Source organism: Bombina bombina, chromosome 10 (genome assembly GCF_027579735.1).
Source record: "Bombina bombina isolate aBomBom1 chromosome 10, aBomBom1.pri, whole genome shotgun sequence".
NCBI lineage: Eukaryota > Metazoa > Chordata > Amphibia > Anura > Bombinatoridae > Bombina > Bombina bombina.
The window spans coordinates 11,325,902-11,345,397 of NC_069508.1; the positions used below are offsets into that span (position 1 = coordinate 11,325,902).

The window sequence follows — 19,496 nt, forward strand, 5'->3', positions numbered from 1 at the left end:
CTGTACTGTATAATGATGTGAGTATCTATACACTGATAATGAGCACACTGTACTGTATAATGATGTGAGCATCTATACACTGATAATGAGCACACTGTACTGTATAATGATGTGAGTATCTATACACTGATAATGAGCACACTGCACTGTATAATGATGTGAGTATCTATACACTGATAATGAGCATACTGCACTGTATAATGATGTGAGTATCTATACACTGATAATGAGCACTACACTGTATAATGATGTGAGTATCTATACACTGATAATGACACACTGTACTATATAATGATGTGAGTATCTATACACTGATAATGAGCACACTGTACTGTATAATGATGTGAGTATCTATACACTGATAATGAGCACACTGCACTGTATAATGATGTGAGTATCTATACACTGATAATGAGCACACTGTACTGTATAATGATGTGAGTATCTATACACTGATAATGAGCACACTGTACTGTATAATGATGTGAGTATCTATACACTGATAATGAGCACACTGCACTGTATAATGATGTGAGCATCTATACACTGATAATGAGCACACTGCACTGTATAATGATGTGAGTATCTATACACTGATAATGAGCACAGTGCACTGTATAATGATGTGAATATCTATACACTGATAATGAGCAGTGCACACTGCACTGTATAATGATGTGAGTATCTATACACTGATAATGATCACACTGCACTGTATAATGATGTGAGTATCTATACACTGATAATGAGCACACTGCACTGTATAATGATGTGAGTATCTATACACTGATAATGAGCACACTGTACTGTATAATGATGTGAGTATCTATACACTGATAATGAGCACACTGCACTGTATAATGATGTGAGCATCTATACACTGATAATGAGCACACTGCACTGTATAATGATGTGAGTATCTATACACTGATAATGAGCACACTGCACTGTATAATGATGTGAGTATCTATACACTGATAATGAACACACTGCACTGTATAATGATGTGAGTATCTATACACTGATAATGAGCACACTGTACTGTATAATGATGTGAGTATCTATACACTGATAATGACCACACTGTACTGTATAATGATGTGAGTATCTATACACTGATAATGAGCACTCTGTACTGTATAATGATGTGAGTATCTATACACTGATAATGAGCACACTACACTGTATAATGATGTGAGTATCTATACACTGATAATGAGCACACTGTACTGTATAATGATGTGAGTATCTATACACTGATAATGAGCACACTGCACTGTATAATGATGTGAGCATCTATACACTCATAATGAGCACACTGTACTGTGTAATGATGTGAGTATCTATACACTGATAATGAGCACACTGTACTGTATAATGATGTGAGTATCTATACACTGATAATGAGCACACTGTACTGTATAATGATGTGAGTATCTATACACTGATAATGAACACACTGTACTGTATAATGATGTGAGTATCTATATACTGATAATGACACACTGTACTGTGTAATGATGTGAGTATCTATACACTGATAATGAGCACACTGTACTGTATAATGATGTGAGTATCTATACACTGATAATGAGCACACTGCACTGTATAATGATGTGAGCATCTATACACTGATAATGAGCACACTGTACTGTATAATGATGTGAGTATCTATACACTGATAATGAGCACACTGCACTGTATAATGATGTGAGTATCTATACACTGATAATGAGCACACTGCACTGTATAATGATGTCAGTATCTATACACTGATAATGAGCATGCTGCACTGTATAATGATGTGAGTATCTATACACTGATAATGAGCACTCTGTACTGTATAATGATGTGAGTATCTATACACTGATAATGAGCACGCTGTACTGTATAATGATGTGAGTATCTATACACTGATAATGAGCACACTGCACTGTATAATGATGTGAGTATCTATACACTGATAATGAGCACACTGTACTGTATAATGCTGTGAGTAACTATACACTGATAATGAGCACACTGCACTGTATAATGATGTGAGTATCTATACACTGATAATGAGCACACTGCACTGTATAATGATGTGAGTATCTATACACTGATAATGAGCACACTGCACTGTATAATGATGTGAGTATCTATACACTGATAATGAGCACACTGTACTATATAATGCTGTGAGTAACTATACACTGATAATGAGCACACTGCACTGTATAATGATGTGAGTATCTATACACTGATAATGAGCACACTGTACTGTATAATGATGTGAGTATCTATACACTGATAATGAGCACACTGTACTGTATAATGATGTGAGTATCTATACACTGATAATGAGCACACTGTACTGTATAATGATGTGAGTATCTATACACTGATAATGAGCACACTGTACTGTATAATAATGTGAGTATCTATACACTGATAATGAGCACGCTGTACTGTATAATGATGTGAGTATCTATACACTGATAATGAGCACACTGCACTGTATAATGATGTGAGTATCTATACACTGATAATGAGCACACTGTACTGTATAATGATGTGAGTATCTATACACTGATAATGATCAAACAGCTCTATATAGTAATTCTGAGTATCTATACACTGATTATAAACTTGCTGTGCTGTATAACGTCACAAAGCATCTTCTTTCTATCCAACCTACAAGCAGACATTTAATGCTGTATATATTCATCAGGAATACTGATATCTAGGATCAGTTAGAGCGTTGTTGGGTTAAACATTTAATTGAAAGAGTCAGCTGGGTTCTCAGATGTGTCCAGAAGGAAACTGTTAACGTGTTACAGATAAGTGACAACCAGTAATCCGCTGAATACTCCAAGGCCTGTGACCTACGGGTGTCTTATCTTTTATGTACTTGTGGTCACTGGTGCTGTGTGCCGGGTGCACATCATTAAGCACAGGCGAGGATTGCTGGCATCCTTAATACATTAATAATATGTGTGTGATACAAACAGTAAATATTAATCATGTCTGGCTTTGAGCTGGTAGTGTCCTCTCACTGAGCAGGGAAAGAGCTTAGCCAGTGTACATGTGAGATGGGTATAGTAGGATAACTACAGAAAGGTATTTAGCATGATCCGCTGGGTCTGTTTTATATGACGTGAGCCTTTTACTGCCTAAACATGCACATGCAATGCACATGCAATGCACATGCAATGCACACGTCAGCAATACTAAAGTGATGTGGTTGTAGGATATTGTTTTAGCTTGAAAATAAAATGTTAGAAAAGTCAGTGCTTCAATAGCTTATTATTATGGTAATGACAAATTTTAAAGGAACATGAAACCCATAAACAATTATTTTGTGATTTAGACAGAACATTTTCAGTTTAATTCTATCGTTACTGTGATGAAGAGATACCTAGGTAGGCGTCTGTAGCACTTCATGGCAGGAAATAGTGCTGCCCTCTAGTGTTCTTGCAAATGAATACCATTTTTAGTAAACTGCTACCATATAGTGCCTCAGACACGCCCCTGAGGTTATATCCCTGCTTTTCAACAAAAGATACCAAGTGAACAAAGAACATTTGATAACAGAAGTAAATTAGAACGTTATTTATAATTGTAGCTCTATCTAATTAATGGAGGGGATCTGTATTTCATGTCCCTTTAACTTCTGTTTTTCTCACTCTAGTTTTAAGCACAAAGTCCCGATTTAAAATAGAATTAAAGTACAAACGAATTCTACCTCACACCACTAAACCGTTTGGCGCTTGAGCCTCACCGCTTATGTTTTTATTTGCAACGGATGTGTAAAAAACTCATTCTCTGTCACCAAACGGATTTAAAGATGGTAATAAGAGGCTTCCACATCTCTGCCACCTTTCATATCAATACATTCTGTAGTTTTGGCTGTAGAAATGTCTAAAGCTTCTCAGAAGCTAGCCCATCGTCCCCAAAATAGCCTAAAGAATAACTTGTTGCCCTCACCACTACTGCAGGGGTTTAGTTAGTGCTTTGCAGTCTTGTAGTGGTTTTGAATCACTGCAAACATCTAAACTGTTGTTTGCAATTTGATTTAATAATTATTCTTATAATGGGCAGCTTGTTCACACTTAGAGGCATATTTATTACTTAAACCAGTGCATCAGTACCGCATCACTAACCGCACAATACAACATAGGTACGCGGGACCCTGCGCTTTGCAGATCAATAAAGCGGTCATAGGTTGTTTTTTTTTTTTGCTTTATAGAGTACATTGCAAAAATAAAAAAATATTCCAATTGAAATCCCACCCCCCCTTTTCTCCTCCTTTCTCTTGGGGGCCTATTTATTAATGTGCTAGCAGACATGATCCGATATTGCGGATCATGTCCGCTGCACATCGATAAATGCCGACAGCATTTGCTAGAGCAGAACTTTACTTTTGTGTTTACCGTTTCACAAGGACTTGCTAATTAAAAAACACTGTAATTAAAGCATATGATTTTTACTTAAGAATGTCCCATTACATGTGTACATTTAAGTTAAATACTAATAAGTATTATTAAAACAATAGACAATAAATCACAACCTGGAAGCTGAGCTTCTTTCAGAGAGCGTTTAACAGTCTAATAGCGCTATCATACACTGCTGATGACATTTAATGATTATTATCAGCTCTGAGCAGCTCACAAGCCTGGTGCTTGAATTTAGTAAGTTCAAGGGACACAGAACCCAAAATTTTACGATTCAGATAGAGCATGAAATTTTAAGCAACTTTCTAATTTACTCCTATTATCAATTTTTTTTGTTCTCTTGCTATCTTTATTTTAAAAGCAGGAATGTAAATCTTAGCAGCCAGCCCATTTTAGGTTCAGCATCATGGATGGCTCTTGCCTATTGGAGGCTGACATTTACCCACCAATAAGCAAGCATAACCCAGGTTCTCAACCAAAAATGGGCCGGCTCCTCTGCATCACATTCCTGCTTTTTTTAAATAAAGATAGCAAAAGAACGAAGAAAATTTGATAATAGGAGTAAATTAGAAAGTTGCTTAAAATTGCATGCTCTCTTTGAATCATGAAAGAAAAAAAAATTGGGTTTAGTGTCCCTTTAAATAACCAGTTGCCTCTGTATACAAGAGTCCCTCCTTGTATAATGAAAGTTTTCCAACAAGTTATAAAATAGTTATGTATTGTATTTTTTGTCACTATATTCTGCACAAGATGAACTGATGGTGGAGGAAAGAGATTACCATATTTAATTTTACTTAAGTTCTTTATTCATAAAACAAATGCAGATGATAGATAATTGTGTAGATTTTACACACACACACACACACACATTTATCTATATTGTATATGCTGACTAGAACTGTATGTGATACTCTGACATATCGTATATTGCAACATTTTCCATTGGCTGTGAAATCTGAACTGCTATTCTTCAATCCATTAAACATATTTTTGCACATGGTTAAAAACCACGAGAAGCTCTCAGGGATGGCTTATCTGTCATCCTATTGATAAGATACATCAAATGTCAGTTGTGTGCAGTTACAGAAAAACATTGATTTTCTAGACAATAAACTCAAAACTGAATTGTGTTTTTTTCTGTTTTAAAGGTGATAAAGCCAAAAGGTAACAGAACCTTGATAAGTATCAAGAACGAATGTAAAGCCAAGTCCCCTCAGCCCCAAGCACCAAACAAAGACTTTGTACAATAACATATCTTATGTGGAGCAATCTTCTCATCATCTCTAGACTTACTTGGACATTAGCATCGACCCTCCTGCCCTGTAAACCAGCTTCTACAAAGAATATATACATTGATTCCGTGAGAACATTAGTCTATGCCAGAAAATTCCAGGTTCTCCAGATCAAATCCAAAGAGGTTCAGGCTAAAGACTGTGCACAAAGAAAATTATAAATTCCACATTAGCAGGTGGGGATTTTGTGTTGACCAGCCTTGAACTTGGAGAACATTCATTATGGTGGAACTTTACAAGAGTTTTGAACTTTCAAGAGAACTCATCCTGACTGAGTTTGGATTGTAGAAGCTTCATGTTCTGGAGTTGGTCATTTTTATTTACAAGTTGTATTTGAGAAGGATATCACAATGTACCTCTTTGTGATACTACAGCTCCACACACTGTGGTTGTCTATATCCATAGCAATGCAGCATGGTGGCCACTATGATGTGTGCAAGACTCTGTCGAGGTATGATGAGCAGTTGGTCTGGGAATATATGGCTTGTCAACCAGAATCTACCGACATGACCAAATATCTGAAGGTGAAGTTGGACCCTCCAGACAGCACATGTGGTGACCCTCCAGAAAGCTTCTGTGCCGTGGTAAGAAGTTATACTCCTGCATGTTTGTTGATAGGGAACTCTCAATGTTCTATCAAGTAAAAAGTTTTGTGACTGTCTTCACTTAAATCAAAGTATATATCTGTATACAACGTCTCTATTATAGTAACTAAAAGGGATGTGAAACAACTAAGTTTGAGAGGATAAAGGTAATAAAGAGTAGCAAGGAATAGAAATGAGAAGATTTATGGGGGGTTATATGGATAATAGGAGAAATTATAGAGATTATATATATATGGAGCTCTTTATCATAAGATATAGGGAGTTTTATATGGTGCAGTAGGAGGATTTATAGGGAGGGTTATATGGTGTTATAGGACGATTAACAGCAGGGAGCATACTTGTGTTGTAGCTATTACTGTTCCTGGGTTATAAGGTTATTTTGTATGTAGACAAAATGACCAGTACACTTCCATTACTATTGGGGTTTTTTGTATCCTGGATCCTAAGTATAGGTCACGTATGCGGAAATCCAATAAGTGTTATAACTGAAAATAATAGAAAATGAATGTTAATGCCATCATGATCTGTTGGCATATATTTGCACACACTTATGTATTAATGTTAACACACATGCGCACAAACACACACATATATGTACATATACATACATACATACATATATATATACATTATCCCAGGATAGAGGTTATCATAGGACTGCTACTGAAAATGCTGCTATTGACATGTGACATTATGCCTGGTATTTAGGTTTGTGCCTAGGGCAGTGGGTTTTGGGGAGGGCAACAGATTGTGGGGTAGTTCTGTAGTATGATGCCTTCTTTTTCCTATGTATTACTAATAACTACCCCCTCTGGTTATCTAGTGTGGTTACATTACACCTATGTGTGGTCTTTGATTGTGAAAATTATATGGTGTAAATATGATATCCTAGGGCAGTGGAATTTACGAAGGGCAGCTTTACTGTCTGACATCACAAAGATCTCATACAATGCTCACAGAGAGGCAGATGAAGGACAGGGATGTCAGGGAGATACACAAATATCTTATCTCTCTGTCCAGCCAGCTGTGTTCCTGCTAACTCGCTGCTGCACCGCTGCTTATTACTGCGCTTTTCATCTCAGTAACATTTGTACATTGATGAGAGGTAACGAGGCATCTTCAGCAATATTCCTGCAGGCCGTGTGCTCAGTGTCTGTGAGTGTCTGGTGCCTGCAGAGATCTATCACAGCGATGTCCTCTAGTGCCAGCAAATGAACACAACTGCTTCTTAAAGCAGCTGCCTGAGATACTTAAATGTCTGTAGAAACATCACACAAAAGCTGACCTGTTTGTCCGTACTGTCACTTTTTAATTTAGTGATGATATAAATAACCAGACGATAGAGCTTGGTATAAGGTGTTAGACATATGAGCAGCATCCTCAGGGGTGGTAGCAAAGCCCACTGCACTCAGGGAACATCCACACGTTATTAAATGATTGCAGCAGCTGGTGCCTGAGGGATATGTGGCACTTGTGGTGACATATTGTGCTGGCTAAATCCACTAACCTCTAGCATAACACAGAGAGAAAGGAGCTTAGCCAGGAAGGGCCAGAACTCAGTAGTTTGTGTATGGGATGGTGACAGCCCAGGGTCCAAACTTTATTAGTCCACTTGTGTGTGTGGTCTAGCTCAGATTTATCCCATTTAGTTAGTGTGGTGTAGATCAGGCTGGTCCCATCTAGTGAGTGTGGTGCAGATTAGGCTGGTCCCATCTAGTGAGTGTGGTGCAAATTAGGCTGGTCCCATCTAGTGAGTGTGGTGTAGATTAGGCTGGTCCCATCTAGTGAGTGTGGTGTAGATTAGGCTGGTCCCATCTAGTGAGTGTGGTGTAAATTATGCTGGTCTCTTCCAGTGAGTGTGGTGTACATCGGGTTGCTCTCATCCAGTCAGTGTGGTGTACATCAGGTTGGTTTAGCGGGGTGTAGATCAGGCTGGTTCCATCCAGTCAGTGGGGTGTAGTAGATCAGGCTGGTCCCATCCAGTCAATGGGTTGTATTTCAGGTAGCTCCCATCCAGTGAGTGTGGTGTACATCAGGTTGGTTCCATTTAGTCAGTGTGGTATAGTAGATCAGGCTGGTCCCATCCAGTCAATGGGGTGTAGTTAAGGTAGCTTCCATCCAGTGAGTGTGGTGCACATCAGGTTGTTCCCATCTAGTGAGTGTGGTGTACACAAGGTTGCACCCATTTATTGAGTATGGTGTACATCAGGTAGCTTCCATCCAGTGAGTGTGGTACACATCAGGTTGCTCACATCGAGTGAGTGTGGTGCACATCAGGTTGCTCCCATCTAGTGAGTGTGGTGTACACGAGGTTGCACCCATTTAGTGAGTATGGTGTACATCAGGTAGCTTCCATCCAGTGAGTGTGGGGAACATGAGGTTGCTCCTATCCAGTCAGTGTGGTGCACATCAGGTTGTTCCCACCCAGTTAGTGTGGTGTACATCAGTCTGGTCCCATTCAATCAGTGTGGTGTACATCAGACTGGTCCCAACCAGTCAGTGGGGTGCAGATCAGGCTGGTCCCATCCAGTCAGTGGGGTGTAGATCAGGCTGGTTCCATCCAGTCAGTGGGGTGTAGATCAGGCTGGTTCCATCCAGTCAGTGGGGTGTAGATCAGGCTGGTCCCATCCAGTCAGTGGGGTGTAGATCAGGCTTGTCCCATCCAGTCAGTGGGATGTAGATCAGGCTGGTTGCTGGTCCCATCTAGTGGTCATGGTGTAGATCAGGCTGGTCCCATGAAATATACATTGTGTATATCTGGTAGGGCTGATCTATGGGTTGTGGTTGTACTTGAAAATATCAATAAGTCGCATGTAAGCAAAGGATTTATACAGCTAACAGAAAAAGGGCAGTACCTTGTTTGCCAGTGTATTAAAACAATATAAAAATATGTTTGTAAGAAAATAGCAAAAGCGATTCACAGGTGATATTTTTAATAGCTACTAATAATGGATACAGTTGCAAGCTGTCAGGACACTGAGGTCCCTTCATCAGGCTTTCTAATGTACAATCGAAGCTCAGTCATATTTATATACACTATACAGTACATAATAAGGTATATGCATTTTAAATGACATCTGTAAAGCATGAACACTTGATATGTTGTATGGGCTTTGAGATAGGTTTCACAGGGATGTGTGAAGATGTTTGTTGTGCATATCTAAGTGATCATGTTCAGGAATCCCAGAGTCATAAGGGAGCAGAGTCACTCATGTATAAAGAGTCTGTTTCTGCTGTGTAGGGGGTATTATACTAGTCATCTGGATGATTAAATAGTTTGAGTGTTTTAATATTAAGAAATTAGATTTACCATGTCCTTAGGAAATATAAGAATTCATAAAGTCATGGGTCAGGTTCCATCCTTCATTGAAAAGGTCAAAAAGACTTCTTTCCCTTTGGGATCTAAAGTTCCCTTTCAGTTCTTTTCAAATCCTGGACATTGTGATGTGGTCCGTTGAGGTGTTTCCCTGCTGGCGTATCCGGTATTTTATTGGTGATTGTGAAGCAGTTGAGATTCATTCCTTCCTGAGTTTTTTAGTCCTGTTTCTCTAATGTAGTGTCCCCGATTTTTGCATTTGTTACATATAATAATGTACATCACATTTGATGAACGCAAGTAAAACAGCCCTGGTCTTGTTATTCCTGTTCTTTGCTGAGTGGACAGGTTTTGCATTGTTTTAGGTTGCAGGAAAATGTACCATTTTTTGTGGGGTATCCTAGTTGTCTTTTGATTAACATTTTTTTTAAAGTTTGGAAGTTGCCTGTTTGAGAGGAGGGGTGGGTCTTGTAATATTTCTTTAGCTACCTGTTCTTGTGAAGAGTTGGATGTAAGTCTCCTCTCTAGCACTTTTTCTTAAAATATCTAATTGTGGGTTGGGTTTTAGGTAACGACAAGAGGAACCCTGTTATTCTTCAGTGTTGGCCTATATTGCAAGAGTTTGTTCCTAGTTTTTTTGGTCGCTCTGTGAACTTGTTTTTCTATTATTCTTGGGTGATAGCCTTTTGTTCCTGACTACATTTTAAAATGTAATTTATCATCCACAGGTGGACAGGGGCATACATATTCTTCCTGACTTCTCCTCTGGTAGGCAGCAATGTGCTGGCCACATTTACCATTGGACACAAGCAATCCTGTGCGCTCATGTGCAACCCTGGTTGTATCTTATGGCCTGGCCGTAAATCATGGGGTGTTTGCTGTGTTTTGGATGGTGGTGTCTAGAAATTGAATGTGTGTGGTAAAGTGGTTTAGGGAGAGTTTGATGGTGGGATGGAATTTATTAAATCTTTTGTGGAAATTAATAAATTGTTACTCTCCTAGTGTCCATATTATTGGAATATCATCAATGTAGCAGAAGTATGCGGTTATCAACGTAGCGGAAGTATGCGGTCATCAATGTAGCAGATGTGGTCATTAATGTAGCAGAAGTATGCGGTCTTCAATAAAGCGGAAGTATTCGGTTATCAATTTAGCGGAAGTATGCCTGGGGTCTTATGTTGCAGCTGGATAAAAAAATATTTTTGACATTTACCATGAATAGGTTAGCATATTAAACAGCCATTCTTGTTCCTATAGCTGTCTCCACCTGCTGGGGGTAAATATCCTCCTCAAATGTAAATTAGTTGTGCATGAGTATGAATTTTATCAGTTGTGTGACACAGTCTGCGGGTAGGTCATGTTGGTGAGGGATATTGGTGAATAGTTCTTCAACATCCATTGTTGCCAAGATGGCACCTTCTGGTATAATACCTATGTTAGCCAGCTTATTTATCAGGTCGGTGGTGTCTTGAAGGAAATTGGCTGTGTTTATTACCAGAGGTTTCAGAATATTTTCTACCCAGACAGAGATGTTTTCCATTAGTTTGTCAATTCCAGATGTTGGTCTTCTTGTGTGTATATATATTATTTAGTATTGTGTTCACTGTCTTTTAGCCAACTTGTGCCTTTCACTAAATTCACAATACCAGTTTCTCTCTGGGTGACTAACCCCTAATGCAGTTCTGCAGTGGTCTCTTCATTGCCCTGTAGCTGCTACATATTAGTGCAATTTTCTATGCCCTGATTCTGCAGTTTCCCATATAAAGTGGCACAAGTCAGACTTACTGTAAATACCAAGAGTGTGTTTTCTCTGTAGTCCGCCTGTTTATGGTGAGCTGAGTACATTACATTATATATAAAAGGTGCAAATAATGCAGCAGGTTTGTAGCAGGACTTTAGCAAAACCAGGAGTAAATAATTAGACTAACTAGAGTCTGTGTCTTCCAAAACAATGTATAAAATGGATAAAAATCAGTCAAAGCACGTACATTTGATAGAAGTGCACCCTGTAACTCTGTGTTAGGACAGGGAACCTTTCTGAGAGAGTGAACCCAAACTGGCAATTTGTTTATAAACAAAAAAGTATCTTGCTTGCCCATGGTACCTTTTGTTACAATTTGAACATTTTAAAGAAACAGAATTTATTATAAAAACAGAATTAAGCACTATAATTACAACCAGTGAAGCTCATCCGCATATTGGTAACCCAGAGGCAGAGTGATAGCACAACTGTTACTTGTGCCAAGGTTCCCCTACCCTGTCCTAGGGCAATACACATCTACACCTTAGTCTTGTTATGAATACCATTTGCTGGGAAATAAGGGTATCCCACCCAGTCTTTTATACCAGTATATAACAGTGTACGAATGGCAGCACTGCTGTATATGACCCTACATCTCTGATCGTATGACATCTCCGTATCATTTCTCCTCTGACTGCTGCCTTAGTTGTTTTATTTATTCTAAACCCATTTCTCTATTATTTTGCTCCCAGAGGTACATTTTCCTCAGTGAATACTTGCGCCTAAGCATTGATTATTTATTTGTGTGTTCTCTCTCAAGACTCGGTTTTGTCCCTCCTGAACATATACTTATCTGTAATCTCACAACAGTGCCATTTACAGATCATTGTGAAATTCTAGTGTCTGCAATTTGCAGCTCCCAGACGTAAAGAGCAGGATCTTTAGAAAACATTATTGCACAAAGAGAATAAACAGTCTCTCGACGAGATGCTCCGTGCTTTGTTCTTAAAACTGCTCTGATCTAATATATTTTAGCAGAAATAGCGTGATGTTTGTTTTGTGTTTTTGCAAACTGAGTAGACCCTAATGTGCTTGTCTGACCCCCTGGAGAATGGCTCTAATGTAACTAATCTCTCTCAGATATAAACTAATCTGGCCCTGGCAGCTCAGACAGCTGGATATTCAGTTACCGATAATGACAACGCTCGCTCTGCGCAGGAGATACCTGCCCCCACGTTCTGACACGTTGTCATTCTGCATTATATTAGGTGTCTGCTAGATGCTGAATAAAAGCTTCCTGGATGACAAGTACTGTATGTGTAAATATATTTATAAATGTGTGTGTATATTTGTGTGTGTGAGTCTGTATATGTATGTGTGATCTATGTATAAATGTGTGTATATGTTTGTGTATGCAGGTATCTATATGTGTGTACATATATTTGTGTGTGTGAGTCTGTATATGTATGTGTGATCTATGTATAAATGTGTGTATATGTTTGTGTATGCAGGTATCTATATGTGTGTGTATATTTGTGTGTGTGAGTCTGTATATGTATGTGTGATCTATGTATAAATGTGTGTATATGTTTGTGTATGCAGGTATCTATATGTGTGTGTATATTTGTGTGTGTGAGTCTGTATATGTATGTGTGATCTATGTATAAATGTGTGTATATGTTTGTGTATGCAGGTATCTATATGTGTGTACATATATTTGTGTGTGTGAGTCTGTATATGTATGTGTGATCTATGTATAAATGTGTGTGTGAGTCTGTATATGTATGTGTGATCTATGTATAAATGTGTGTATATGTTTGTGTATGCAGGTATCTATATGTGTGTACATATATTTGTGTGTGTGAGTCTGTATATGTATGTGTGAATCTATGTATAAATGTGTGTATATGTTTGTGTATGCAGGTATCTATATGTGTGTGTATATTTGTGTGTGTGAGTCTGTATATGTATGTGTGAATCTATGTATAAATGTGTGTATATGTTTGTGTATGCAGGTATCTATATGTGTGTACATATATTTGTGTGTGTGAGTCTGTATATGTATGTGTGATCTATGTATAAATGTGTGTGTGAGTCTGTATATGTATGTGTGATCTATGTATAAATGTGTGTATATGTTTGTGTATGCAGGTATCTATATGTGTGTACATATATTTGTGTGTGTGAGTCTGTATATGTATGTGTGATCTATGTATAAATGTGTGTGTGAGTCTGTATATGTATGTGTGATCTATGTATAAATGTGTGTGTGAGTCTGTATATGTATGTGTGATCTATGTATAAATGTGTGTGTGAGTCTGTATATGTATGTGTGATCTATGTATAAATGTGTGTGTGAGTCTGTATATGTATGTGTGATCTATGTATAAATGTGTGTATATGTTTGTGTATGCAGGTATCTATATGTGTGTACATATATTTGTGTGTGTGAGTCTGTATATGTATGTGTGATCTATGTATAAATGTGTGTGTGAGTCTGTATATGTATGTGTGATCTATGTATAAATGTGTGTGTGAGTCTGTATATGTATGTGTGATCTATGTATAAATGTGTGTGTGAGTCTGTATATGTATGTGTGATCTATGTATAAATGTGTGTGTGAGTCTGTATATGTATGTGTGATCTATGTATAAATGTGTGTGTGAGTCTGTATATGTATGTGTGATCTATGTATAAATGTGTGTGTGAGTCTGTATATGTATGTGTGATCTATGTATAAATGTGTGTGTGAGTCTGTATATGTATGTGTGATCTATGTATAAATGTGTGTGTGAGTCTGTATATGTATGTGTGAATCTGTGTATATGTTTGTGTATGAATGTGTGTACATATGTATGTATGCAAGTGTGTACACTGCACATATATGTATTTGTGTATTTATGCATGAATATGTGTTCTGTATGCATGCATGTCTAGGTATGTGCCAACCAAGTAAGAAGTCTGGGAAGGGATTCTTTGCATATTCTGCAGCAAGGATAAGTTGTCTGACATAGGGTGAGATTAGACCAAGCAGACTGGAAAATCTGAGGAGAGTTTTGGCATTCTGCAGAGAGGTTAAAGGGACATAATACTCATATGCTAAATTCTGTGAAAGTGATGCAGCAAAACTGTAAAAATCTGACATGAAAATATCACCTGAGCATCTCTATGTAACAGGGCAGATATTTTACCTCACAACTCTTCAGCTCACACCAGTAAGTTCTCTTAGTTATACTTCAGCTACTGTGTAGCTGCAAGTTAAGAAAGAAAAATAGCCAATCAGCATCAGCAGGTCATCAGCTGGTTAAATCTCAGGTCATGAGATTTAATAGTAAACTTCCTTAAAGGGACACTGAACCCAATTTTTTTCTTTAGTGATTCAGATAGAGCATGCAATTTTAAGCAACTTTCTAATTTACTCCTATTATACATTTTTCTTTATTTGAAAAACAAGGAATCTAAGCTAAGGAGCCAGACAATATTTGGTTTAGACCCTGGACAGCACTTGTTTATTGATGGGTGAATTTATCCACCAATCAGTAAGAACAACCCAAATTGTTCACCAAAAATGGGCCGTCATCTAAACTTACATTCTTGCTTTTCAAATAAAGATACCAAGAGAATGAAGAAAATTTGATAATAGAAGTAAATTAGAAAGTTGCTTAAAATTGCATGCTCTATCTGAATCACGAAAAAAAAACATGGATTCCGTGTCTCTTTAAATTGAATAGGAAAATTACATGAGTGCCTGCACATGCCAGATACACGCTCCCTTGCAAGTCCTGGGACTGACATTCTGATTGACTGCTTAAAGTCTCTTTATTAGAAAATTTTGAGGTAAAATATCTTTCTTTTTTATATAGTGATGTCCAGGTGATATTTTCTAGTCAGATTTTTACAGCTATGCTGCATCACTTTCAAATGCTTCAACATTTGGTATCATGTCCCTTTAAGTAATGTGAGGGCTGGTCAGAGCAGAGGCGGGTAGAGGTCCAAGGTTGGAATCTTGGCTTTCTTGGGCGGGGCTAAATAATCAAGGACTAGTCTGTGCAGACAAGATGGAAAGCCTGGGGAGGTTTCAGGGATGGGGTGTCAGTGTGTGTTGGGCATAAATTGGCAAGTGAGACAGCTGGGTGCAGCTCTTATACCCGGTCATCCTGTGCAATGCTACAAGCTTGAGAGCTCTGTAAAGCTGATTCACCAAAGTGTAAGTTAGTTCTCCAGATATTAGTGAATCAGCTACAAGAGATAACATTAGGGAGGACAATTTTTTAGGAAAAAACAGCTATGCTAATTAGCATATATTTGCATAAACAATTCAGTGACTAAAATGCATGAACTGGTTTTAAATGATTATTTGTTTGTAATTAGGTTTCAAAAGTTAGAAATACAGCTCATATCACATTGATGAAAATTGTACACAACAAAACCAATTAAAGTGCTCAGTTACCATTGCAAATAAGCATTTGGCTGTTTAAACACATATTTATCATAAAATTACGCAAAATGGTTTAACGTTATTAATTGCACATCATAAAGTGACATTATTGGTTACCTGTTAAGTAACATAATTAGTAACCGCCTTGTTCCAGTAATGATCCAGTGTGATGAGAGAGAGCACCCGCTACCCATAAAGTGATGTAATTAGTGGCCATCTTGTTCCAGTAATGATCCAGTGTGATGAGAGAGAGCACCCGCTACCCATAAAGTGATGCAATTATTTGCCATCTTGTTCCAGAAGACCAGTGTGATGAGAGAGAGCACCCGCTACCCATAAAGTGATGCAATTATTTGCCATCTTGTTCCAGAAGACCAGTGTGATGAGAGAGAGCACCCGCTACCCATAAAGTGATGCAATTATTTGCCATCTTGTTCCAGAAGACCAGTGTGATGAGAGAGAGCACCCGCTACCCATAAAGTGATGCAATTATTTGCCATCTTGTTCCAGAAGACCAGTGTGATGAGAGAGAGCACCTGCTACCCTGAAAGTGATATAATTAGTGGCCATCTTGTTTCAGTAAAGATCCAGTGTGATGAAACAGAGCACGTTATCCATAAAATAACATAATAATTAGTGACCTCCATGTTCCAGTAAAGACCCAGTGTGATGGGAGAGCACCAGTGATGTAATTAGTGACCCTGAAGTTTCATTAATGATCCAGTGTGAGAGGAGAGAGGGCACCATTTAATCATAAAGTGACGTCATTAGTAACCACTTTGTTCCAGTAAAGACCCAGGGCCTGATATTCAAAAGCTCACTGCTCAGGTGAGATGATCTCGGACATCTCGTCAGTATGGAGGGGTCCCTAAACCAAATGTTAGAAAAACAAATTTTTATGTGAAAGATGTTTATCACACTATTCAGGTTTTGTATGTGAAGGAGAGACACCTACATTACATTATAAGGTTTCGAAAATATCAGACCCCTAGTGTGATGAGAGAGAGCACCCATTACTTATAAAGTGATGTAATTAATGACATCAATGTTCCAGTCCAGATCAAGTATGATGAGACAGAGAACCAGTTATCCATAAAATACCATAATAATTACTGACCTTCCTGTTCCAGTGATGACCCAGTGTAATGTGAGAGCACCAGTAACCAATAAAGTCATAATTATTGACCTTGATGTTCTATTCATGACCCAGTGTGACAAGGAGCACCAGTAATCAGTAAAGTGACATAATTAGTGACCTTGTCCTTGATGTTCTGTTAATGACCCAGTGTAATGAGAGAGCACCAGTAACCAATAAAGTGATAATTAGTGACTTTGTCCTTGATGTTCTGTTAATGACCCAGTGTGCTGAGAGAGCACCAGTAACCAATAAAGTGATAATTAGTGACCTTGGTGTTCTGTTAATGACCCAGTGTGACTAGAGAGCACCAGTAACTAATAAAGTGGTAATTAGTGACCTTGATGTAATGTTAATGACCCAGTGTGACTAGAGAGCAGCATTTATTAATAAAGTGATAATTAGTGACCTTGATGTTCTGTTAATGACCCAGTGTGACAAGAGAGCACCAGTAACCAATAAAGTGATAACTAGTTACCTTGATGTTCAGTTAATGACCCAGTGTGACAATAGAGCACCAGTAACCAATAAAGTGATTATTAGTGACCTTGATTTTCTGTTAATGACCCAGTGTGACAAGAAAGCACCAGTATCCAACAAAGGGACGTAATTAGTGACATTGTCCTTGATGTTCCGTTAATGACCCAGTGTGACAAAGAGGAGCACCAGTAACTAATAAAGTGACATAATTAGTGGCCATGATGTTCCATTTATGACCAAGTGTGACAAGAGAGCACCAGTAACCAATAAAGTAATAATTAGTGACCTTGGTGTTCTGTTAATGACCCAGTGTGACAAGAGAGCACCAGTAATCAATAGTGATAATTGGTGACCTTAAGGGATTAAATGCCATATCCTCCTCTGTGGGAAGAATTATCATAACTTAACTATTTACATTGTCAAGTTTAATTTAAACCTTTAACTTAATTTCTAACATAGAAATAAACACACAGACAACTTCTTGGTTATAAAACCCACAGGTCACGTTTATTGTGGCAACACAGGAACCAAACAACCAGCACGAATAAACATGGACCAGGGGTGTGGCAATCAGGTACTAGCTAATGCGTAGTAACCCATGCTAACAAGATGAGTAGTACCAGGGCGCAGGAGAGGAAGCAGAGTGTAGCTCAATACTGGAAAGGCTTAGGGAGTTCTCGGCTTCGAATCACATGGGCAGGGAACACCCCAGACGCGCGTCTGAGGACTTCACCCCTGGCCAGAAGTAGCCATCACTCTACCTCAATCACATCCTGCCTCCGGACACTGTCCACCCGCCAGCCCAGGGTGCAAACCCACCACTCCGTACCAGTAGGGCCAGGGTCAATAAGGTGCAAAGTAAATAAAGAAAGACAGGAGCACCAGTGGATGTGTGGATCAGCGTTTTATTCGCCATAAACGCTGCAATAAAAGCACTCAAAAGAACAGCAACATATGACAAATTGTAATGTGCTTCGAAAAATGAAATGTACTCCGTAATTGCTGACAGCAGCTGATTGTTCAATGGGATGTAAAGGTGAATGAACAGCTGACGCGTTTCGGCAGTGTTGCCGTAGTCTTAGCTGGATAAAACTTAAAAAACAAGCGCCCTTTTTCAAGGGCTAACCTTCCTCCCATTGGGCAATCTGTTGAGCCAATCAGGACTATCGGTAATTAACAGCTGCAAGTGCTATTTAAACCTCCCTGTTACTCCTTGTACCAGGATGTTATTAATACTTTATACAATACAATACAAATATTCTTTAAACTGAGCAAAACAAATTATGCCTAATTCCCTGTATATATAAATGAAAACCAAAAATGCACATATATCTTGGACTACAAAGCGGTAGAAATATTAATAAAAAACACAAATACATAGGAATAAACTCCTGTCTCATGTTTAGCGTAAACCATATGTTGTATATGTGCACCTAATAAATCAGGATTACTCTTTTTCCCTTTTCTACGTAAATGAGTTAAATGCACTCTAACTATACTTTAATCTATTTTATTTTATTCATTGTAGTAATAGGAATATACTATCTAATGCTTCGCTGAAAGATCCATTGTATACACCCCTTAAGGTATGTAATTTAAGAACTATTAGACCTCTTACGCCCTATTCAATACCAATAGTATCAATAGTAATGGGACTCTTGTGGTCCCTCTCAGTACCAATAATTTATCAAGTCATAGGCTGAGTTTAGTCCTGAAGGTGTCCTGGTCTTCAATTTGAAAATCCAGAACACCTCCTGTCTACCTAGGGCTTTCTCCCTATCCCCACCTCTAGATGGCAATGGTACATATTCAATGGCCTTCCACCTAAAACTCTCTGTGCTTTTTGAATGTTCAAGTCCGAAATGCTGCACTAGTGGTGTACTTGATTTTCCTGCTCTGATGGTAGAGAGATGCTCCCTAATCCGCGATCTGATCTCACGTGTTGTTAACCCTACATATTGAACCTTGCATAGAATGCAGGTAACCAAGTATATCACATATTTGGACCTGCACGTGATGCATGTTTTTATTTCAAATTGTTGGCCTGTGACG

At 38.3% G+C, this 19,496-nt stretch overlaps 1 protein-coding gene across 3 annotated transcripts in view; it reads left to right on the plus strand.

The window, feature by feature from the left end:
* NTNG1 (netrin G1) overlaps window positions 1-19,496 on the plus strand; it is a 397,703-nt gene that overhangs the window by 26,205 nt on the left and 352,002 nt on the right. For all 3 annotated transcript variants that reach the window (XM_053693779.1, XM_053693777.1, XM_053693778.1), the window contains exon 2: window positions 5,585-6,312. In XM_053693779.1, the coding sequence (XP_053549754.1) occupies window positions 6,079-6,312 (234 nt within the window). In that variant the 5' untranslated portion in view covers window positions 5,585-6,078. The remainder of the gene's footprint in view (window positions 1-5,584; window positions 6,313-19,496) is intronic.